Here is a 25,510-nt window from a genome sequence, read left to right as displayed (position 1 = left end):
TCCCCCCATGATTAAGCAGATATTAGAGTCTAATAAATGTACCCCACTGGAGTGTGAGATATCCACTTAGACTATTGGCTGCTGAGTCTGAATAATGCCCTTCAAAGACAGCGGAGTATATTCTTGAAGGCTACAGCTAAGAATTGTGACCGGGCTGCACTAGAATAGCTGAACCTATTGCCCGTGATCAGATTACTCCCTCTCTAGGGACCTGGACTCCTCGCTGTATGCCTATGGGCCACCTCTAGTAATCACGTCACAATAAGGGCAAAATTTAAATTTGCAGTGCCACCGCGTGCTGAATAAGCTCCCAGACAAGAAAAAGCTGGAAAACAAAATCTATGCTTAACTGATAAATTTCTTTCTTTCTGGGATGGAGAGTCCACGATTTCATTCCAATTACTAGTGGGAATGTAACTCCTAGCCAGCAGGAGGAGGCAAAGAGCACCCCAGCAGAGCTGTTAAGTGTCACTTCCCTTTCCCATAATCCCCGGTGATTCGGCCGAAGGAAAATGGTAAAAAAAATAACACAAGAGTATAGCGGTGTATACCAAAAAATTTGTCGTCTTCAAATGTAATAAGGGTGGGTCGTGGAATCTCCATGCTCGGAAATAAATTTATCAGGTAAGCATACATTTTGTTTTCTTTCCTAAGGCATGGAGAGTCCACAATTTCATTCAAATTACTAGTGGGAACCAATACCCAAGCTAGAGGACACAGAATGAAAGGGAGGGAGAACAAGACAGGCGGACCTAAACCAAAGGCACCACCGCTTGAAGAACTTTCTTTTACAAGATATGACGAGTCCACGGATTTCATCCTTACTTGTGGGATTTAACCTCCTGCTAGCAGGAAGTGGCAAAGAGCACCACAGCAGAGCTGTATATATAGCTCCTCCCTTCCCTCCTCCTCCAGTCATTCTCTTTGCCTGTGTTAGTGATAGGAAGAGGTAAAGTGAGGTGTTAGTTTAGATTCTTCAATCAAGAAGTTTTTTATTTTTAAATGGTGCCAGTGAGTACTATTTTTCTCAGGGAGAAATCGTCAGTCTAGAACTTCCCAAGTGAAGTTGAGATATTGTATTTTTCTGCCCTGATGTTGATGATCTTAGCAAACGTTATCTAAGATCCATGATGGCTCCCACAGAGCAGCTGAAGGTAGTGTAAAGAAAAATCTTCAGTGTGGAGAATGGTGTCTTGCTACAAGCAGCATTGAGGTATGTTCAGTCTTTTGTTTCTGGGGAGACTTGATGCATCAGAACAGGCTGACATTATTCCCGATCTGGGGATGGGTAAGCAGTATACACTATATGTAAGGAAATGGTGTACCTGGAATCCCTTTATATTGATTGCCAAAATATGTATAATATATCTTTGAGGCTTATTCAATGTGGGCTACACGCTGGGAGCTGCGTTTTTCTAAAGGGCTGTCATTGTTATTTTCATCACTGGGAGTGCAGTGTTTTTTATGATGTTACACTTGATATTTATGGTGTATGCAAGAGGGGCACATGGCTTATTTCTTATTTGGATCGACAGGTTTGTTTTTTCTTTGCGACCCATGCGGGTCTTAGTCAGGCTAGAGTTACGCCCATGGTGGGCGAGGCCTATTATCGCGATCTCAGACGAGCAGTATCATCCGGATCGCATAGGCAGCAGAGTCCTGGGCTCCGGTGGGGCCTAAGTTGTCTCGACTTTCGAAGGGTCTTAAAAGCTTCTCAAGCGGCAGCAGTGAATTCCGGGGGCAGGTAGGCGCCACAGCAGAGCTGTGGCTTGGTGCAGGGGCCTGAATAAATAAATTACAATTTTTTTTTTGTCATATCTGTTAAATCGATTATTTGCTTATTTACACATCTCAGCAAGTGGATGCAATACTGATAGAGTATTTTGGGCACATTAAAATAATTTTTATTGCCACAAACGCTGTTTTGAAGATAACAGAAAAATTGTTGCATCTTTATTATTTAAAGGCGCAGTACATGTTTTTGTATTAACATCTTCATTATTTGTTGTTTTTTCTGGAAAGCGTAGGGGCCAGAAAGCTACGGCTACCTCTCTTTCTTTTTGGCTGAAGAGTATCATCCGTCTGGCATATGAGACTGCTGGACAGCAGCCTCCGGAAAGAATTACGGCTCATTCTACTAGGGCTGTGGCTTCCTCATGGGCATTTAAAAACTATGCTTCTGTTGAACAGATTTGCAAGGCTGCAACTTGGTCGTCTCTTCACACTTTTTCTAAATTTTACAAATTTGATACTTTTTCTTCTTCTGAAGCTGTTTTTGGGAGAAAGGTTCTTCAAGCAGTGGTGCCTTCCGTTTAGGTTCCTGTCTTGTCCCTCCCTTTCATCCGTGTCCTGTAGCTTTGGTATTGTATCCCACAAGTAAGGATGAAATCCGTGGACTCGTCATATCTTGTAAAAGAAAAAGAAATTTATGCTTACCTGATACATTTATTTATTTTACGATATGATAAGTCCATGGCCCACCCTGTCATTTCTAAGACAGGTAATTGTTTTTGTTAAACTTCAGTCACCTCTGCACCTTTGGCTTTTCCTTTCTCTTCCTAACTTCGGTCGAATGACTGGAGGAGGGAAGGGAGGAGCTATATATACAGCTCTGCTGTGGTGCTCTTTGCCACTTCCTGCTAGCAGGAGGTTAAATCCCACAAGGATGAAATCCGTGGACTCGTTATATCGTAAAATAAATAAATTTATCAGGTAAGCATAAATTTCCTTTTTCTCCCAAAAGAAGCCTCAGCCGAGGCAAAAGTATCAAATTTGTAGAATTTGGAAAAAGTATGCAGAGGACCAAGTGGCCGCCTTGCAGATTTGCTCCACAGATGCTTCATTTTTGAAAGCCCAGGAAGAAGAGACAGCCCTAGTGGAATGAGCCATAATTCTCTCAGGAGGCTGTTGTCCAGCTGTCTCATATGCTAATCGGCTAACGCTTCTCAACCAGAGAGAAAGAGCAGTAGAAGTGGCCTTCTGACCCTTATGCTTACCTGTGAAAACAACGAACAAGGCAGTAGACTGACGAAAATCTTTAGTTGCTTGTAGATAAAATTTTAGAGAACGCACAACATCCAGGTTGTATAACAGACGTTCCTTCTGAGAAGGATTTGGACAAAAACAAGGAACAACATTGATTGATTGATATTGCGATCTGATACCACTTTAGGAAGAAATCCCAATTTACTACAAAGGACCGCTTTATCTGCATGAAAAATAAGGTATGGGGAATCACACTGCAGAGCTGAAAGCTTTGAAACTCTGCAAGCAAACGAAATAGCAAGTAGAAACAAACTTTCCACAATAACAACTTAATATCAACCGAATGCATAGGCTCAAACAGAGCTTGTTGCAAAACTTAAAAACAAGGTTAAAGGGACAGTCTAGTCCAAAAAAAACTTTCATGATTCAGATAGGGCATGCAATTTTAAACAATTTTCCAATTTACTTTTATCACCAATTTTTCTTTGTTCTCTTGGTATTATTAGTTGAAAGCTTAACCTAGGAGGTTCATATGCTAATTTCTTAGACCTTGAAGGCCGCCACTTAAGAATGCATTTTAACAGGTTTTTCACCACTAGAGGGTGTTAGTTCATGTTTTTCATATAGATAACACTGTGCTCGTGCACGTGAAGTTACCTGGGAGCCATCACTGATTGGCTAAACTGCAAGTCTGTCAAAAGAACAAATAAAGGGGCAGTCTGCAGAGGCTTAGATACAAGATAATCACAGAAGTAAAAAATATATAAATATAACTGTGTTGGTTATGCAAAACTAGGGAATGGGTAAACAAGGGATTATCTATCTTTTAAAACAATAACAATTCTGGTGTAGACTGTCCCTTTAAGGCTCCAGGGAGAAGCAACAGGTTTAAACGCAAGCCTGATTCTGACCAAGGCCTGAACAATAGATTGAACATCTGGCAGATCTGACAAACGTTTGTGCAATAGGATAGACAGTGCAGAAATCTGACCCTTCAGAGTACTGACTGACAAACCCTTCTCCAAGCCCTCCTGAAGTAAAGACAGAATGTGAGGAACCCTCACTCGACTCCAAGAGATACCCTTCGATTCGCACCAGTACAGGTATTTACGCCATACCTTATGGTAAATCTTACAATTAACAGTCTTACGAGCCTGAAGCATAGTATCAATGACCTCAGAAAAACCACACCTAGCCAAGACTAGGCATTCAATCTCCAAGCAGTCAGCTTTAGAGAATCTAGATTTGGATGGAGGAGAGGACCCTGAAGTAGAAGGTCCTTCCTCAGAGCCAACCTCCAAGGGGGAAGAAATGACATCTTCACTAGATCAGCGAACCAGATCCTGCAAGGCCAGACAGGAGCTATTAGAATGAAACAAAGAAAATAATAGAATGAGCTAGCTAACAGGTGTGTGGTGTGAAGCAGCTTCAAATAGGGGTATTTCTGTTAGAAACCCCAGGTAATAAGCTATAGGTTAAATGAAGATGAGCTAAGAAAGCTACCACACCTCAGTAAGATACAAAATATATATTTATATTAAAAGAGGTACAATATAGAATGATTCAAATGTATGAACTATAAACAAATGTAAAATGATATATATACCACTGGTGGTTTCAGTTACTAAAACAGGATATGGCTAACAACAAATATCTTTACATAGGCTAAGTAGCAGATGTATACCAGAATAGTATTACAATATTAATTATATAGCAATAAACAAGGGGATCAGGAAGTCTCAATGATGAGACTCAGGTGAATGAGGCTGAAATACTGCAGGTTTCCTGTGTTTTTCTAAAATGTCTCATTAAAATGTTGCTCTTTGTAGCACTATTTTATATGTCCCTTTTATACAAAGAGTGCAAGAATTTCAAAAAGTCTTTGTTACTTATTGGACTTTTATATTAGTTTAAGTCTTTATGTATTTTGTTTGGAAGAGGAGGTGCTTTGCAATAAAAATTGGGAACTTAGTACTTCAGTGTTGTTGAGGTTTCAAGGGGAAAGAAAGACAGTTCCTTTATATAGGACTAGTCCTAAAGCCCGTTCACACGGGCCATTTTTTGCAGTACAGTGGTCCCACCCCTGGCGTTCTCTCCCTCCCACTCTCTTTTGCTTTCTCTCTCTCCCCCCTCTCTTTTGCACTCTCTCCCCCTATCTCTCTCTCGCTCCCCTCTCTCTCTCCTCTCTCTCTCTCTCCCCTCTCTCTCTCTCTCTCTCTCTATCTCACCCCTCTCTCTATCTCACCCCTCTCACACTCTATCTCTCTCTCTCCCCCCTCTCTCTCGCCTCCTCTCTCTCTCTCTCCTCTCTCTCTCTCTCCCCTCTCTCTCTCTCCCCTCTATCTCTCTCTCTCTCCCCCCCCTCTCTCGCCTCTCTCTTTCTCTCTCCCCTCTCTCTGTCTCTCTCTCTCTCCCCTCTATCTCTCTCTCTCCCCCCCTCTCTCTCTCCCCCCTCTCTCTCCCCCCTCTCTCTCTCTCCCCTCTCTCTCTCTCCCCTCTCTCTCTCTCTCACCTCTCTCTCTCTCACCTCTCTCTCTCCCCTCTCTCTCTCCCTGTCTCTCTCCTCTCTCTCTCTCTCTCCCCTCTATCTCTCTCTCCCCCCTCCCCCCATCTCTCTCTCCCCCCTCCCCCCCCCCTCTCTCTCCCCCCTCTCTCTCTCTCCTCTCTCTCTCTCTCACCTCTCTCTCTCCCCTCTCTCTCTCTCCCCTCTCTCTCTCTCCCCTCTATCTCTCTCTCTCTCCCCCCCCTCTCTCTCTCTCCCCTCTCTCTCTCTCCCCTCTCTCTCTCTCTCCCCTCTCTCTCTCCCCCCTCTCTCTCTCTCTCTCCTCTTTCTCCCCCTCTCTCTCCTCTCTCTCTCCCCCTCTGTCTCTCCTCTCTCTCTCTTGCCCCTCTATCTCTCTCCCCCCTCTCTCTATCTCTCTCCCCTCTCTCTCTCTTCCCTCTCTCTATCTCACCCCTCTCTCTCTCTCTCTCTCTCTCACCCCTCTATCTCTCTCTCTCCCCCCCCTCTCTCTCTCGCCTCCTCTCTCTCTCTCCTCTCTCTGTCTCTCTCCTCTCTCTCTCTCCCCTCTATCTCTCTCTCTCCCCCCCTCTCTCGCCTCTCTCTTTCTCTCTCCCCTCTCTCTGTCTCTCTCCTCTCTCTCTCCCCTCTATCTCTCTCTCACCTCTCTCTCTCTCCCCTCTCTCTCTCCCTGTCTCTCTCCCCTCTATCTCTCTCTCTCCCCCCTCCCCCCCCTCTCTCTCCCCTCTCTCTCTCCCCTCTCTCTATCTCACCCCTCTCTCTCTCTATCTCACCCCTCTCTCTCTCTCTCTCTCTCTCTCTCTCTCTCTCTCTCTCTCTCACCCCTCTATCTCTCTCTCTCCCCCCCCCTCTCTCTCTTGCCTCCTCTCTCTCTCTCCTCTCTCTGTCTCTCTCCTCTCTCTCCCCTCTATCTCTCTCTCTCCCCCCCCCTCTCTCGCCTCTCTCTTTCTCTCCTCTCTCTCTCTCTCTCCCTTCTCTCTCTCTCACCTCTCTCTCTCTCTCCCCTCTCTCTCTCCCTGTCTCTCTCCTCTCTCTCTCTCTCTCTCCCCTCTATCTCTCTCTCTCTCTCCCCCCTCCCCCCTCTCTCTCCCCTCTCTCTCTCCCCTCTCTCTCTCTCTCTCTCCTCTTTCTCCCCCTCTCTAACCTCTCTCTCTCCCCCCTCTGTCTCTCCTCTCTCACTCTCTTGCCCCTCTATCTCTCCCCCCTCTCTCTCCCCCCTCCCCCCTCTCTCTCTCCCCTCTCTCTCTCTCCCCTCTCTCTCTCTCTCTCTCCCCTCTCGCTCTCTCCTCTCTCTCTCCTCCTCTCTCTCCCCCCTCTGTCTCTCTCTCCCCTCTGTCTCTCTCACTCCCCTCTCTCTCTCTCTCTCTCTCTCTCCCCTCTGTCTCTCTCACTCCCCTCTGTCTCTATCTCCCCCCTCTCTCTTTTTCTGTCCACATCTCCCCTCTTTCTCTCTCCCCTCTCTCTCTATCTCTCTCCCTCTCTCTCCCTCTCTCTCTCTCTCTCCCTCTCCCCCCCCTCTCTCTCTCTCTCTCTCTCTCTCTCTCCCCCTCTCTCTCTCATTCTCTCTCTCCTCTCTCTCTCCCCACATCTCCCCCCTCTCCCCACATCTCCCCCCTCTCTCCACATCTCCCCCCTCTCTCCACATCTCCCCACATCTCTCCCCTCTCTCCACATATCCCCCCTCACTCCACATCTCCCCCCTCACTCCACATCTCCCCCCTCTCCCCACATCTCTCCACATCTCCCCACATCTCTCCACATCTCTCCCCTCTCTCCACATCTCCCCCCTTTCTCCACATCTCCCCACATCTCTCCCCTCTCTCCACACCTCCCCCCTCTCTCCACATCTCCCCCCTCTCCCCCCATCTCTCCACATCTCCGCACATCTCTCCCTTCTCTCCACATCTTCCCCCTCACTCCACATCTCCCCCCCTCTCCCCACATCTCTCCACCCTCTCTTGAGCTGTTTGAGCTCTCTCCACGGCCCTTCACGGGCCTTCACGCTAGGCTCCGCCCCCTTCACGGACCTTCGCGTTAGGCTCCGCCCCCTTCACGCTCGGCCACGCCCACTTCTGCTCGGCGCAGTCGGCAGAACAGTTAGGGACTTAGGCCAGGTGTGTTTGTCCTCGTGCTGTCTCTACTGCGCATGACAGCTTCGGACAAACACACTTGGCCTTTTATAGTATAGGATAATACAGAATATGATAAGCCGGTATACTTCACCACTTGTTCTGCTCTTCTAACAAGTGGTGAAGTATACCGGCTTATCATATTCTGTATTATCCTATATAAAGGAACTGTCTTTCTTTCTCCTTGAAACCTCAGCAACACTGGAGTACTGAGTTCCCCTTTTTTATGGCAAAACACCTCCTCCTCCAAACAAAATACATAAAGACTTTAACTAATATAAAAGTCCACTAAGTCATAAAAAGATACCTTTTGAAATTCTTGCACTCTTTGTATAAAAGGGACATATAAAATAGTGCTACCAAGAGCAACATTTTAACGAAAAACAGTGTTTTAAAAACACACATGAAACCTGCAGTATTTCAGCCTCATTCACCTGAGTCTCATCATTGAGTCTTCCTGATCCTCTTGTTTATTGCTATATAATTAATATTGTAATACTATTCTGGTATACATCTGCTACTTAGCCTATGTAAAGATATTTGTTGCTAGCCGTATCTTGTTTTAGTAACTGAAACCAACGGTGGTATATTTATCATTTTAAATTTGTTTATAGTTCATACATTTGAATCATTCTATATTGTACCTCTTTTAATTTAAATATATATTTTGTATCTTACCGAGTTGTGGTAGCTTTTTTTAGCGCATCTTCATTTAACCTAGGAGCTATTCGAATCACAGACACCCTCTCCTGCTTGATACGGGCAAAGACTCGAGGAAGGAGAACAAATGGTGGGAACAGGTAAGCCAGACTGAAGTTCCAAGTAACCGCCAGGGCGTCTATCACAGCGGCTTGTGGATCTCTTGATCTTGAACCGTACTTTGGAAGCTTGTCGTTTTAGACGTGACGCTATCAGATCCAACTCCGGAACCCCCCACCTGAGGGTTATCATTGTGAAAACCTCTGGATAGAGAGCCCACTCCCCTAGATGAAAGGTCTGCCTGCTCAGAAAATCTGCTTCCCAGTTTTACACCCCTGGGATTTGGATGACAGAGAGGAGGCAATCATAAGACTAGGCACACTGGAGAATGCGAGACACCTTCATTGCTAAGGAACTCAGAGTTACTCCCTGGTGATTGACGTATGCCACCAAGGTGATATTGTCCGATTGAAATCTGATAAACCGGACTAAAGCTAGTTAAGGCCAGGCTTTTAAGGCATTGTAAATTGCTCTCAACTCTAGGATGTTTATGGGAAAAGATGACTCCTCTCGAGTCCAAAGACCATGAGCCTTTAAAGAACCCCAAACTGCTCCCCAGCCTGACAGGATGGCATCCGTGGTCACAATCACCCAGGAAGGTCTCAGGAAGTATGTACCCTGAGACAGATGGTCCTGCAAAATCCACCAAGATAGAAAGTCTCTTGTTAGGGGATCCAGAGCTATCCTCTGCGATAGGTACGAGTGGTCTCCGTTCCATTGTCTGAGCATACATAACTGTAGGGGTCTCAGATGGAACCAAGCAAACGGAATGATGTCCATGGAAGCAACCATCAGACTAATGACTTCCGTACACTGAGCCACAGATGGATGAGAAGAGGACTAAGGAAAAAGGCAAGAAAAATCTTCATGGACAGAGAATCTATAATCGTTCCTAAGAAACACACCCTGGTTTCTGGCACCAGGGAACTCTTCTCCAGATGCATTTTCCACCTGTGGGAACGTAGAATAGACAACATCTCTGTATGAGATTTTGCTAACTGAAAAGATGGCGCCTGAAGCAAGATGTTGTCCAGATAAGGTGCCACCACTATGCCCTGAAATCTGACCACCGCCAAAAGGGCCCCTAGGACCTTTATAAAGATTCAAGGAGCCGTGGCAAGGCCAAAGGGAAGAGCAACAAACTGGAAATATTTGTCCAGAAAGGCAAACCGTAGGAATTGGTATGTTCCCTGTGAATGGGAACATCAAGATACTCATCCTTCACATCTATGGTAGTCATGTACTGTACTGACCTTCCTGAATCAGAGGTAGAATGAAACGAATAGTTTACATTTTGAAGGATGGAACCTTGAGGAATTTATTGAGACACTTTAGGTCTAAAATGGGACAAAAGTTCCCTCTTTTTTGGGAACCACAAAAAGATTTGACTAGAATCCTTGATCCTGTTCCTCTACGGGAACTGGAACAATCACTCCCAGGGAAGATAGGTTCTTTACGCAGTTTAAGAAGGCCTCTCTCTTTACCTGGTTTGCAGATAGCCTTGACAGGATAAATCTGCCCCTGGGGAGACAAGACTTGAATCCTATTCTGTATTCCTAAGATACTACCTTCACGGCCCAAGGATCTTGGAGGTCGCGGATCCAAGCCTGCCGAAAGAAGACTGGACGGGGGCGATCCCTTCATGCTGATTTCGAAGATTTTTTTTCTTACTTGCTTCCCCTTATTCCAATGTTGACTGGACTTCCATGAGCTTCTGGATTGTTCCGGCTTGGAAGAAGAAGACTTTTGTCCTTTGAAACTATGAAAGGAACGAAAATTGGAATTCTGGCGACCCCTAGGTCTATTCTTCTTGTCCTGAGGTAGGAAAGATCCCTTTCCACCCGTAATCTCAGAAATGATCTCAGCTTGACCAGGAACTAATAAATCTTGCCTATATAAGGTAAAGACAGGAGTTTTGACTTGGATGAAACATCAGCAGACCAAGATTTTAACCACAAAGCTCTGTGAGCTAGACCAGCAAGTCTAGAAATCTTGGCTTCTAGTCTAACCACCTGCATGTTGGCATCACAGATATAAGTATTGGACAATTTAAGAGCCTTGATCCTATCCTGGATCACCTCTATGGTAGTCTCTTCTGAAATCAGATCAGACAAGGCATCACACTAATAAGATGCTACCCCCGCAACCGTAGCAATACTTGCAACTGTAATTCCTGATAAATTTACATCTTTCTAAGTAAGCCTCCAGCTTCTTATTCATGGGATCTTTGAAGGAACAACTATCCTCAATAGGAATAATAGTTCTCTTGGCTAGAGTAGAAATAACTCCCTCTACCTTGGGCACTGTGCACCAAGAGTCATGTACAGAGTCAGCAACAGGAAACATCTTTTTAAAAACAGGGGACGGGGAAAAAGGAATCCCTGGCTTTTCCCATTCCTGAGCTATAACTTCCGACATACGGAATAAGCACTTCTCATCCGGTCTGTAATATGACCAAGAAAATCTCTTACAGTTAAAGCCTGTTAGTTCCTCCATAAACTAAACAGGCCAAACGTTCCCTATGACAGTCTCTCTTATAGCCTCCAGAAGGGGATCCTATTAACCCCTTATGTCCCCAGTGCCTTATCTTTATAAAAAAAACTTGCGTGTCACTGCCCATGATAAATCCCTGCAGAAAGGGACAGAAATGTCACTAAGTTTCACCAGGGAATCCTTGACCCTTTAATTAAACACACAAGGCATATGTGTCATGTCACAGAGCTATTACCCCTGAAAGTGCTGACCTTCCAACCTAGAAGGCAAAAGCACTTACCTGTGTTTTGGTTGCAGGGCAGGAGCAACTTCTAGGTGTGACAGATTTACCAATATCTGTCAGGGTCCTGTAGAGAAAGAAAAAAACAGAGTACCCAACCCTGGTTTTCTATAATGTTAGATGTTAAGCAAATACCACCTTGCTGTCTTCTAACCATTACTCTTACTAAAGAGATTTACATGGACACAGCATAACCCCAATACTTGCTTGCAGGGAAAAGTACCCATTAAAGGATTTAAAATCTTCCGACACCATCCTCGCACATCCTCCCGATGATAGAGGCAAAGAATGACTGGGGATTATGGGTAAGGGAAGTGACACTTAACAGCTCTACTGGGGTGCTCTTTGCCTTCTCCTGCTGGCCAGGAGTTTAATTCCCACTAGTAATTGGAATTAAATCGTGGACTACTCTCCATGCCTTAGGAAAGAAAGTTCTGTTCACCCACCGAGAGCCTTTGCGGCAAGATGCAATTACTAAGGCCTCCAGCACAGAGGAAAAGCAAAGTGTGTGCCAAATAAAGTGACTGCCCTGCAGCGGAAAAATTTGATTGGGTCACCGTAGGACAGTTATCAAACAGTGCTCCGTTTTAACCCTGTCACTGACAGGTATAGGTCAGACATGCACAGCTGTTCGGCAGTCACTGAGCCACAATGGCGCTCTTCTAGAGTCTGTCAACTGTCTTATAGGTCCTACAGACTAGACTGATCACAAAATCCCACTCGCAGGCCACCAGATAAATAATTAAAGGCAATAGCGATTGTAAAAAATGCCAGCACCTTAATCCCCCATCGTAACTATCGTCAATTAGTCTGTAAAGGGGGAATATAATAGGGATTTTCCATTAGTGTAAAAAAGTAACCAGCAATACACCAACCAGTCAGGCAACAAGCTATAAGAAGCTCCTGTTCTAATTGTGAGGCAGCGATTAGTGCGCCGAAATTACCGCCTAACGATTCAGTTCTCCTTAGATGCCACAGCTCTCTATGCTACTGGACCTCAAGTAGGCCAACAGTCATGGCACGTGGCGGCTCCACATTGTTTTAGTGAAATGGGAAGCCACTGCTGAAAAAGAAACACATCAACCACCCTCTCTCTGCTCAAACTAGAAACGGCAAAATAAAAAGGTGTGTAAATCAGTGCCCCTGTACCCTGCACATAGATATTAGCTTCATAATTAGGCCACAAGCCATTAGAGGGGAACAGGGGAATTCAGAGACTTACCCATCAGAGGTCTTCTTAAGGCAGGTTTCCTTCTACTGTAGTGCAGTCACAGAACTTCCAGGTCTGAAAGCAAAATCCTCAATCTGACAGGGACCTGTGGCACAAAGGAAAATCAGTGTAACTAAAATGGTTTGCCTAAAAGGGAGGATAGCATCAGTAAACTGGAAGGAGGCATGGGTAGCTTCCCTGCAACATCCAGAGGCTAACATTCACCAAAACTCTTACTAAGAGGATTACATGGCTACTAACAGCTCCCCTGTCTTCTCTTGTAGGAATTATCCATTGAGGAATATAGAAATCAGAATATTTAGAAGAGCTCCTCTGTCTGCCATCCTCCATGTGGACGAGGCAAAGAATTACTGGGAGGGTAGGTGAAGTGGGAGGGATTTTTAAAGCTTTGCTTGAGGTGTCTTTGCCTCTTAATTGTAGCAAGGTGTTGTATTCCCACAAGTAATTAGTACATTTGTGGACTCTCACTGCCATTAGAAAGAAATGTGTATTATTTAACTTGTTCTAGAACAGGTCATTAAGCAAATCTCTGCCGGTAAACAGAATATGACACATTCTTTTCAAGAAGGGGAACTGCCATTCCAATGCTGTTATCAGCAAACCCCCCCTTCCCTGCAGGACACAATTGTTGGTGTTGTTACATGGGACTGCCAGTGATGTAACCACAACCATGCGTGGTGACATCACAGAAGAGGCGTGACCAGGAAAGATAGGCGCTAAAGGGAGTTAGATGGGGGAGGGTGTGCAAATCTCTATCTCAGTTCTCTTACTAGCCACAGACCTCCAAGACCCCTAATTTGAAAGAGAATTTCCTACTCTTTCTGCCACAAAGAGAAAAAGTGTTTGTGCCATAACTGCAGGCAAAGCAAAAAGGGAGATGTGTAGCTGTACAGGGGGCAAGTGCAAGGCTTTTTCTCAGGTGCAAGAGCTTATTTTCTAGACCATGCTGATGCTGGCGTTAATCTAGTCCTTGAGTAGTGTAATTCCAGATCTACTTCTGGTTATCATCTCAGTTAAAACATAAAGAAAAACAAAATTTATGCTTACCTGATAAATTTCTTTCTCTTGTGGTGTATCCAGTCCACGGGTTCATCCATTACTTGTGGGATATTCTCCTTCCCAACAGGAAGCTGCAAGAGGACACCCATAGCAGAGCTGTCTATATAGCTCCTCCCCTAACGGTTTAAAAATAAAAATCACATGCCTTAAAAGTGACAGGGCGGGCCGAGGACTGGATACACCACAAGAGAAAGAAATTTATCAGGCCGCTTACTTCCATACACTGAGCCACTGACGGCCGAGAAGTGGAATGAAGAGCAGGCAGAAAGTTAGAAACTTTGACAACCTGACCTCCGTCAGAAAATTTTTCATTTCTACTGAATCTATCAGTGTTCCTAGGAAGGAAACTCTTGTGAGAGGGGAGAGAGAACTCTTTTCTTCGTTCACCTTCCACCCGTGAGACCTCAGAAAGGCCAGAACAATGTCTGTATGGGACTTGACGATTTGAAAAGTCGACGCCTGTATCAGAATGTCGTCTAGGTAAGGAGCCACCACTATGCCTTGTGGCCTTAGAACCGTCAGTAGGGACCCTAGAACCTTCGTAAAGATTCTTGGTGCCGTGGCTAGCCCCAAGGGAAGAGCCACAAACTGGTAATGCCTGTCTAGGAAGGCGAACCTGAGGAACTGATGATGATCTCTGTGGATCGGAATGTGGAGATAAGCATCCTTTAAGTCCACAGTAGTCAAAAATTGACCCTCCTGGATCATAGGGAGGATGGTTCGGATAGTCTCCATCTTGAAGGATGGGACTCTGAGAAATTTGTTTAGGATCTTGAGATCCAAGATTGGTCAAAAAGTTCCCTCTTTTTTGGGAACTATTAACAGATTTGAATAGAAGCCCTGCCCCTGTTCCTCCTTTGGAACTGGGTGGATCACTCCCATAACCAGTAGGTCTTGAACACAACGTAAGAATGCCTCTCTCTTTATCTGGTTTGCAGATAATTGTGAGAGATGAAATCTCCCCTTTGGAGATGAAGCTTTGAAGTCCAGAAGATATCCCTGGACATCTCTTGCCCAAGCCTGGGCGAAGAGGGAAAGTCTGCCCCCTACTAGATCCGGTCCCGGATCGGGGGCTACTCCTTCATGCTGTCTTAGAGGTGGCAGCAGGTTTTTTGGCCTGCTTCACCTTGTTCCAAGCCTGGTTCGGTCTCCAGACTGGTTTGGACTGGGCGAAATTTCCCTCTTGTTTTGCATTAGAGGAAGCTGAAGCTGCGCCACTCTTGAGGTTTCGAAATGAACGAAAATTATTCTGTTTGGTCCTTAATTTATTGGACCTATCCTGAGGAAGGGCATGACCTTTTCCTCCAGTAATATCAGAAATGATCTCCTTCAGGCCCGGCCCGAATAGGGTCTGTCCTTTGAAGGGGATATTAAGAAGCTTAGACTTTGAAGTAACGTCTGCTGACCAGGACTTAAGCCATAGCGCCCTGCGCGCCAGAATGGCAAAACCTGAATTCTTAGCCGTTAGTTTGGTTAGATGAAAAACGGCTCAGAAATAAAGGAATTAGCTAATTTGAGAGCTTTAATCCTGTCTAAAATATCATCTAACGGGGTCTCCACCTGTAGAGCCTCCTCAAGAGACTCGAACCAAAAAGCCGCTGCAGCAGTAACTGGGGCAATGCATGCAAGAGGCTGGAGAATAAAACCTTGATGGATAAAAATTTTCTTAAGGAGACCCTCCAATTTTTTATCCATAGGATCTAAGAAAGCACAACTGTCCTCGACGGGGATAGTTGTACGCTTAGCTAGGGTAGAGACTGCTCCCTCCACCTTAGGGACCGTCTGCCCTGAGTCCCGTATAGCGGCATCTATGGGAAACATCTTTTTAAAAGCAGGAGGGGGAGAGAACGGTACACCTGGCCTATCCCATTCCTTAGTAATAATTTCTGAAAACCTCTTAGGGACTGGAAAAACATCATTGTAAACAGGCACTGCAAAGTATTTGTCCATTTTACACAATTTCTCTGGAACTAGAATGGGGTCACAATCATCCAGAGTCGCTAAAACCTCCCTGAGCAATAAGCGGAGGTGTTCAAGCTTAAATTTAAAGGCTAAGGGTAAATATATAAAGAACAGCACCAAGTAGTTTATCTTGAGGCTCCCTCACAGGTAATCTTCCCTATGATTACCGTAAAGTAATACACCAATAACAAAATAGATAATAGTTTGGGAGCGCTGAAAGCTAAATAAGATAATCTGGAGACTGATAAACAATTTTAACAAAAATAAATTTATTTAAAACATACATAAAACTTTTAAGAGGAATTGACCATGGGACGTCTCCCTTTGGGATTAAAAAATTGAAACAATATGTAAAAAATCACTACATAAAAAAGAGCGCTATAATATATTCTCTGAAAGATTCCACCTTAATCTTCAAATTTCACCTTAAATCATTTATCTTTAGTTTCCACCTTAATTCAGATTTTGTTTAGCAGCAAGAGGTTAAATTTCTCAAAGCTTTTAGCAGTTTAGGCTTTTACACTGTTACTTTGTATCAGAAAGAAACAATTTATGTGTCATAGTCCAATATATTGTTATCTTAAACTGATTAAGTTGTTAACTTTTTGTAGCAATGTCTCTTGATATATGGTATATATACAAAGTTAGCTGTACTCGCAATATTTCGGTGTAGATTGATATTTTTTGAAGGGCTTACCGGCTCTTCTGACACGTCTGTGTCTGATGGTGTCTCGGTCTCTCTTACCGATAATGTTCTCGTGTTTCTCCTCCTTGTATGGTACAAGTATCTCCGATATCGAAAACCTGGACCACGCTCCTGCGTGTATGTTTTTTTTTTCTTCTATCGGCTTGAAGCGACTTTGGCCCCTGTGGTTAGGATCTTATTTTCCCCGGGCAGCTTCTTGATACAGGTGTTTGCAGTGCACGTCTCAGCGTGTAGATGTGATCTCGGACTTGAAATACAAACGGCCGTTTGTTTTTTGAACTTTCTTTCCCTCTGCTCCTTTCGATAGGGGATAGATAAAGTTGTTTGTCCAATATTTTAAAGTGCAGGTAACATCAGGTAACGTCTACGCGTTTCGCCAGCAGGCTTTGTCAAGACGGATAGTGTTTGTTCTGAGCCCGGCAGTTTAAAAAGCCTTCTTTTCATTTTGATTGGTCAGTAGTTCCTTCATTTTGATAGGTGTGATTTTTAAGGTGGATTTCTTTGGTTTATATAAGGTGGAGTATTTTCAGGTATTATCGCTTGCTTCTGAAACCTCCTATGTGTATTTGGATGCCTTCCTGCCACGGTGCCACATTGAGCAATGGAATAATAGCAGCTAGTTCTCTTAACCAGCTAAAGGACCAGTGATGTCACAGCCATCACATGACTGACTTAAGCTTAAACTTAAAGGCTGTCATTTCAGAATCGGACTGAAGTAACGTCTTCCCTGAATCTGAAATCTCACCATCAGATAGCAAATCCCTTGCCACGGCTTCAGAGCATTGTGAGGGTATATCAAACATAGCTACTAAAGCGTCATAAAGCTCTGTATTTGTTCTAGCCGCAGAGCTGTCTCGCTTTCCTTGTAACCCTGGCAGTTTGGACAATACCTCTGTGAGGGTATGATTCATAACTGCCGCCATGTCTTGTAAGGTAAACGCATTGGACGCGCTAGATGTACTTGGCGTCACTTGAGCGGGAGTTATAGGTTCTGACACGTGGGGAGAGCTAGATGGCATAACCTCCCTTTTGTCAGTCTGAGAAACCTCTGGTGATAAATCTTTAAATGCCATAATATGGTCTTTATAAGTTATAGAAATTTCAGTACATTTGGTACACATTCTAAGAGGGGGTTCCACAATGGCTTTTAAACATATTGAACAAGGAGTTTCCTCTATGTCAGACATGTTTAACAGACTAGTAATGAGACCAGCAAGCTTGTAAAACACTTTAATAAATGTGAAACAGCAATTAAATAAAAACGGTACTGTGCCTTTAAGAGAAAAAACTATCACATAAACTGCAAAACAGTGTTAAAAAGTAGTAAACTCTTCAAAATTTTTACAGTGTGTATAAGGGACTAAAGCAGCATTGCACCCACTTGCAAATGGATGATTAACCCTTTAGGCCCCAAACCGGATTTGAAAAACGTTAAAAAACGTTAATAAACAGTTAAACACCTTGCCACAGCTCTGCTGTGGCTCCTACCTGCCCTCAAATACGATTTAGGAAAGGAATAAGCCCTCTATGTGGTCATCAGATGCCAGAGGACTCCTTTAGAGAAGCTGGATGTCTCAGTCTGAATATGAACTGCGCATCTAGAGCACGAAAATAGGTCCCTCCCACCATGCACTCGATGTCAGAGGGCCTTAAGAAAATACTCCTAGGATTATCTGACTAGCCATGTGGAAACTAGGCCCCAAAAAAACGATTGATCACCCTCAGAGAAAAAACATTTTTTCTATTTAACATGTAAACGTTTTGACACTAAGAAATATGAGTATTAACATGAATATTACCTTTTTTTGTAAGCATGATCCCAGTCGTTGTTAAATCACTGCATCAGGCTTACCTCAATTATACAAGGCTCTGTCAGCATTTTCTAGATCTTATCACCTCTCTAGAAATAAATATACTGAACATACCTCAAAGCAGGTACTCTGCAAACCGTTCCCCCAACTGAAGTCTTTCCCATACTCTTCAGTTATGCGTAAGAACAGCAATGGACCTTAGTTACAAACCGCTAAGATCATCAACCTCCAGGCAGATTCTTCTTCTAAATTCTGCCTGAGAGTAAAACAGTACAACGATAAAATGGTTACCATTTTATCTTTTCACTTTATTTTAGACAATTGCAGGGATTTTTGTCTTTTAAGGGGGTGTATGGTTATCAGTTTGGCCCAGCGCACCTATCTACCTCTCTTTGCTTTTAAAACAGTACAACGCCAGTACCGTTTAAAAATAACAAACTTTTGATTGAAGGTAAAACTAAACTAAGTCACCACATATCTCTTGATACTTCCTATCTTGTCGAGAGCTGCAAGAGAATGACTGGGGGTGGCAGTTAGGGGAGGAGCTATATAGTCAGCTCTGCCGTGGGTGTCCTCTTGCAGCTTCCTGTTGGGAAGGAGAATATCCCACAAGTAATGGATGAACCCGTGGACTGGATACACCTTACAAGAGAAAGAGATTTTAAATTAATGAGTGCACACAATGTAACAGAGCAGCATATAGTAGTGTATTTCAGGGTTCATTGCAGGGACCTGATGTTTTGATACAATTTTAATTAATGTTGCTAATAAATGTCAAGGAAAATGTGTCTTTTTGTACTCAAGTCAAACAATTGCAACAATGCTGAACAAAGTTCATGACAAAATGTATTTTGTCATGAACTTAAATTAATAAAAAATGGAAAAGTAATTTGAATATCACACTGTAAGTTAGCTTGTCATACACTTATGCATAAGCCATTTTCAGTTTTTTGCACATACTGCATTTAAACTTGGATTTCAGTCTTACATAAATTATATACAATCATCAACAAATAACAAGTGAGTTTGCATCTATGTGTTTTAAATAGGGTTAAATGGACTTGAAAAGAGACTTCAACTTAATAAAAACCTCTCCCTCAGACACATCACACACGTACACTCACTTGCACTGATATTGTCACTGATTTCCTGCTTCACAGCTTCCAGTTGACTCTTTACATACAGATCATATGTTTGTTCGGCATTAAGTGTAACTTCAGTCTTAAAATCACCTGTATAGATAATAAAAATATGGTCAGATTTTAGGTCTTGAACACTACACAAGGAAATTGTAATATCTGAATGTCACACACTTACACTCTCTCACCTGCCCCTTGTGTTACTAAAACACATCACACATGTACACTGACCTGCACCCTGCATCCCTTAGACACATCATACGCACTAACCTGTGCTAATGTTCACATTTTAACTTTTTACCACTGCAGAAAGAAAACAGAATTTATGCTTACCTGATAAATTACTTTCTCCAACGGTGTGTCCGGTCCACGGCGTCATCCTTACTTGTGGGATATTCTCTTCCCCAACAGGAAATGGCAAAGAGCCCAGCAAAGCTGGTCACATGATCCCTCCTAGGCTCCGCCTTCCCCAGTCATTCGACCGACGTAAAGGAGGAATATGCATAGGAGAAATCATATGATACCGTGGTGACTGTAGTTAGAGAAAATAATTCATCAGACCTGATTAAAAAACCAGGGCGGGCCATGGACCGGACACACCGTTGGAGAAAGTAATTTATCAGGTAAGCATAAATTCTGTTTTCTCCAACATAGGTGTGTCCGGTCCACGGCGTCATCCTTACTTGTGGGAACCAATACCAAAGCTTTAGGACACGGATGATGGGAGGGAGCAAATCAGGTCACCTAGATGGAAGGCACCACGGCTTGCAAAACCTTTCTCCCAAAAATAGCCTCAGAAGAAGCAAAAGTATCAAATTTGTAAAATTTGGTAAAAGTGTGCAGTGAAGACCAAGTCGCTGCCTTACATATCTGATCAACAGAAGCCTCGTTCTTGAAGGCCCATGTGGAAGCCACAGCCCTAGTGGAATGAGCTGTGATTCTTTCAGGAGGCTGCCGTCCGGCAGTCTCATAAGCCAATCGGATGATGCTTTTAAGCCAAAAAGAGAGAGAGGTAGAAGTTGCTTTTTGACCTCTCCTTTTACCAGAATAAACAACAAACAAGGAAGATGTTTGTCTGAAATCCTTTGTAGCCTCTAAATAGAATTTTAGAGCACGAACTACATCCAAATTGTGCAACAAACGTTCCTTCTTTGAAACTGGATTCGGACACAAAGAAGGCACAACTATCTCCTGGTTAATATTTTTGTTAGAAACAACTTTCGGAAGAAAACCAGGTTTAGTACGCAAAACCACCTTATCTGCATGGAACACCAGATAAGGAGGAGAACACTGCAGAGCAGACAACTCTGAAACTCTTCTAGCAGAAGAAATTGCAACCAAAAACAAAACTTTCCAAGATAATAACTTAATATCTACGGAATGTAAGGGTTCAAACGGAACCCCTTGAAGAACTGAAAGAACTAAATTGAGACTCCAAGGAGGAGTCAAAGGTTTGTAAACAGGCTTGATTCTAACCAGAGCCTGAACAAAAGCTTGAACATCTGGCACAGCCGCCAGCTTTTTGTGAAGTAAAACAGATAAAGCAGAAATCTGTCCCTTCAAAGAACTTGCAGATAATCCTTTCTCCAAACCCTCTTGTAGAAAGGATAGAATCTTAGGAATTTTTATCTTGTTCCATGCGAATCCTTTCGATTCGCACCAACAGATATATTTTTTCTATACTTTATGGTAAATTTTTCTAGTTACAGGCTTTCTAGCCTGAATAAGAGTATCAATGACAGAATCTGAGAACCCACGCTTTGATAAAATCAAGCGTTCAATCTCCAAGCAGTCAGTTGGAGTGAGGCCAGATTCGGATGTTCGAACGGACCTTGAACAAGAAGGTCCCGTCTCAAAGGTAGCTTCCATGGTGGAGCCGATGACATATTCACCAGGTCTGCATACCAAGTTCTGCGTGGCCACGCAGGAGCTATCAAGATCACCGAAGCCCTCTCCTGATTGATCCTGGCTACCAGCCTGGGAATGAGAGGAAACGGTGGGAATACATAAGCTAGGTTGAAGGTCCAGGGCGCTACTAGTGCATCTACTAGAGTCGCCTTGGGATCCCTGGATCTGGACCCGTAGCAAGGAACCTTGAAGTTCTGACGAGACGCCATCAGATCCATGTCTGGAATGCCCCATAATTGAGTTATGTGGGCAAAGATTTCCGGATGGAGTTCCCACTCCCCCGGATGAAATGTCTGACGACTCAGAAAATCCGCTTCCCAATTTTCCACTCCTAGGATGTGGATTGCAGACAAGTGGCAGGAGTGAATCTCCGCCCATTGAATTACTTTGGTCACTTCTTCCATCGCCAGGGAACTCCTTGTTCCCCCCTGATGGTTGATATATGCAACAGTCGTCATGTTGTCTGATTGAAACCTTATGAATTTGGCCTTTGCTAGTTGAGGCCAAGCCTTGAGAGCATTGAATATCGCTCTCAGTTCCAGAATGTTTATCGGGAGAAGAGATTCTTCCCGAGACCATAGACCCTGAGCTTTCAGGGGTTTCCAGACCGCGCCCCAGCCCACCAGACTGGCGTCGGTCGTGACAATGACCCACTCTGGTCTGCGGAAGCTCATCCCTTGAGACAGGTTGTCCAGGGTCAGCCACCAACGGAGTGAATCTCTGGTCCTCTGATCTACTTGGATCGTCGGGGACAAGTCTGTATAATCCCCATTCCACTGTCTGAGCATGCACAGTTGTAATGGTCTTAGATGAATTCGCGCAAAAGGAACTATGTCCATTGCCGCAACCATCAAACCTATTACTTCCATGCACTGCGCTATGGAAGGAAGAAGAACAGAATGAAGTACTTGACAAGAGCTTAGAAGTTTTGATTTTCTGGCCTCTGTCAGAAAAATCTTCATTTCTAAGGAGTCTATTATTGTTCCCAAGAAGGGAACTCTTGTTGACGGGAATAGAGAACTTTTTTCTACGTTCACTTTCCACCCGTGAGATCTGAGAAAGGCTAGGACAATGTCCGTATGAGCCTTTGCTTGTGGCAGAGACGACGCTTGAATCAGTATGTCGTCCAAGTAAGGTACTACTGCAATGCCCCTTGGCCTTAGCACCGCTAGAAGGGACCCTAGTAACTTTGTGAAAATTCTTGGAGCAGTGGCTAATCCGAATGGAAGTGCCACAAACTGGTAATGCTTGTCCAGAAAGGCGAACCTTAGGAACCGATGATGTTCCTTGTGGATAGGAATATGTAGATACGCATCCTTTAAATCCACCGTGGTCATGAATTGACCTTCCTGGATGGTAGGAAGAATTGTCCGAATGGTTTCCATTTTGAACGATGGAACCCTGAGAAATTTGTTTAGGATCTTGAGATCCAAAATTGGCCTGAATGTTCCCTCTTTTTTGGGAACTATGAACAGATTGGAGTAAAACCCCATCCCTTGTTCTCCTAATGGAACAGGATGAATCACTCCCATTTTTAACAGGTCTTCTACACAATGTAAGAATGCCTGTCTTTTTATTTGGTCTGAAGACAATTGAGACCTGTGGAACCTTCCCCTTGGGGGTAGTTCCTTGAATTCCAGGAGATAACCTTGAGAAACTATTTCTAGTGCCCAAGGATCCTGAACATCTCTTGCCCAAGCCTGAGCGAAGAGAGAGAGTCTGCCCCCCACCAGATCCGGTCCCGGATCGGGGGCCAGCATCTCATGCTGTCTTAGTAGCGGTAGCAGGCTTCTTGGCCTGCTTACCTTTGTTCCAGCCTTGCATCGGTCTCCAGGCTGGCTTGGTTTGAGAAGAATTACCCTCTTGCTTAGAGGATGTAGAATTTGAGGCTGGTCCGTTTCTGCGAAAGGGACGAAAATTTGTTTTATTTTTAGCCTTAAAAGACCTATCCTGAGGAAGGGCGTGGCCCTTTCCCCCAGTGATGTCTGAAATAATCTCTTTCAAGTCAGGGCCAAACAGCGTTTTCCCCTTGAAAGGGATGTTAAGCAATTTGTTCTTGGAGGACACATCCGCTGACCAAGACTTTAGCCAAAGCGCTCTGCGCGCCACAATAGCAAAACCTGAATTTTTCGCCGCTAATCTAGCTAATTGCAAAGTGGCGTCTAAGGTAAAAGAGTTAGCCAATTTAAGTGCTTGAACTCTGTCCATAACCTCCTCATAAGAAGATGCTTTATTGAGCGACTTTTCTAGTTCTTCGAACCAGAAACACGCTGCTGTAGTGACAGGAACAATGCATGAAATTGGTTGTAGAAGGTAACCTTGCTGAACAAACATCTTTTTAAGCAAACCCTCTAATTTTTTATCCATAGGATCTTTGAAAGCACAACTATCTTCTATAGGGATAGTGGTGCGTTTGTTTAGAGTAGAAACCGCCCCCTCGACCTTGGGGACTGTCTGCCATAAGTCCTTCCTGGGGTCGACCATAGGAAATAATTTCTTAAATATAGGGGGAGGGACAAAAGGTATGCCGGGCCTTTCCCATTCTTTATTTACAATGTCCGCCACCCGCTTGGGTATAGGAAAAGCTTCGGGGGGCACCGGGACCTCTAGGAACTTGTCCATCTTACATAATTTCTCTGGAATGACCAAATTGCCACAATCATCCAGAGTAGATAACACCTCCTTAAGCAGAGCGCGGAGATGTTCCAATTTAAATTTGAATGTAATAACGTCAGGTTCAGCTTGTTGAGAAATTTTTCCTGAATCTGAAATTTCTCCCTCAGACAAAACCTCCCTGGCCCCTTCAGACTGGTGTAAGGGCATGTCAGAACCATTATCATCAGCGTCCTCATGCTCTTCAGTATCTAAAACAGAGCAGTCGCGCTTTCGCTGATAAGTGGGCATTTTGCCTAAAATGTTTTTAATAGAATTATCCATTACAGCCGTTAATTGTTGCATAGTAAGGAGGATTGGCGCACTAGATGAACTAGGGACCTCCTGAGTGGGCAAGACTGGTGTAGACATAGAAGGAGATGATGCAGTACCATGCTTACTCCCCTCACTTAAGGAATCATTTTGGGCAACATTATTATCAGTGGCATCATTGTCCCTACTTTGTTTGTCACATTCATCACATATATTTAAATGGAGAGGAACCTTGGCTTCCGAACATACAGAACATCGTCTATCTGATGGTTCAGACATGTTAATAGGTATAAACTTGATAACAAAGCACAAAAAACGTTTTAAAATAAAACCGTTACTGTCACTTTAAATTTTAAACTGAACACACTTTATTACTGAATATGTGCAAAAGTATGAAGGAATTGTTCAAAATTCACCAAAATTTCACCACAGTGTCTTAAAGCCTTAAAAGTATTGCACACCAAATTTGAAAGCTTTAACTCTTAAAATAACGGAACCGGAGCAGTTTTTACATTTAACCCCTATACAGTCCCTGGTATCTGCTTTGCTGAGACCCAACCAAGCCCAGAGGGGAATACGATACCAAATGACGCCTTCAATAAGCTTTTTCAGTGGATCTGAGCTCCTCACACATGCATCTGCATGCCTTGCTTCTCAAAAACAACTGCGCATTAGTGGCGCGAAAATGAGGCTCTGCCTATGACTAGAAAAGGCCCCCAGTGAAAAAGGTGTCCAATACAGTGCCTGCCGTTTTTTTAACAGAATTCCCAAGATTAAAATAACTCTTCAAGACTCAGGGCTCCTGCTATATTCAATATATCAAGTAACTAAAATGCTATACAACCTTCTTTAAAAGATCCTTATAACAAGCATGACTATGGGAGAGGTCGGCAGAACCCTTAACTTCCCTCCCATGGATCAAATAATCTTTGGGATTACTATACAACGATGTTGTTTGCTTGGGCCCATGCGGCCCTCCTAGACGTGACCCTGTTCAGTTTGCACGGAAAATCTTTGGCCAGTATCTGAATGCCTGTATCCACATCAGAGCTGATCTAACTATATATCTACAAGCTTTGGGACTGTAATCCGGGACGCTTCTTGAGAAGGTTTTTTGAGATTGCTGCTCGCACTCTTTCCCCGATATGGCATCTATAGCTGAGGCCCGTTTATTAACTCTAGGCTCCTCCGCTAGGGTCCTGCTCTTAATTTGATATATTATCTCAAACGCCTGCCTAACAATTACCGATGGCACCCAGTATGGAGCTCATGAGTTTCCTAGAGGATCTTTACTACCTACTTGAGGATCACCATGCCGCCCTTGAGGCAGCATTATATGCAGGACTCAGACATGGCGACGCCTATAATGGTGAACAACCCGTTCAACCTGAATTCGCTCTGAATGCAGGGGGGGGGTGGGAGCGCCCTAGGGCCCCGGCGCTTGCTACTCACTCCGGGTAAACCTCAACTGGCACGGGATCCCACTGCTGTGGACTCCACAGAACGGAAGGCTGAGATTCTAGATGGAGGTGCAAGAAGGAGCGTGGAGAGCCGCCATCCACAGATAGTGCCATATGACGGAATCCCTGCTACAAATTGGTC

At 44.0% G+C, this 25,510-nt stretch overlaps 1 protein-coding gene across 2 annotated transcripts in view; it reads right to left on the bottom strand.

Annotated features, from left to right (window-relative positions):
• Nucleotides 1-25,510, bottom strand: part of LOC128657416 (oocyte zinc finger protein XlCOF7.1-like) — a 114,765-nt gene that overhangs the window by 12,735 nt on the left and 76,520 nt on the right. For both annotated transcript variants that reach the window (XM_053711758.1, XM_053711759.1), the window contains exon 7: nt 19,061-19,168. In XM_053711758.1, coding sequence (XP_053567733.1) covers nt 19,061-19,168 — 108 coding nt within the window. The remainder of the gene's footprint in view (nt 1-19,060; nt 19,169-25,510) is intronic.

Source organism: Bombina bombina, chromosome 4, assembly GCF_027579735.1.
Source record: "Bombina bombina isolate aBomBom1 chromosome 4, aBomBom1.pri, whole genome shotgun sequence".
In the NCBI taxonomy this organism is placed as follows: Eukaryota; Metazoa; Chordata; class Amphibia; order Anura; family Bombinatoridae; genus Bombina; species Bombina bombina.
The sequence above is the reverse complement of the archived record's forward strand: the minus strand, read 5'-3'. Positions and strand labels throughout refer to the sequence as shown.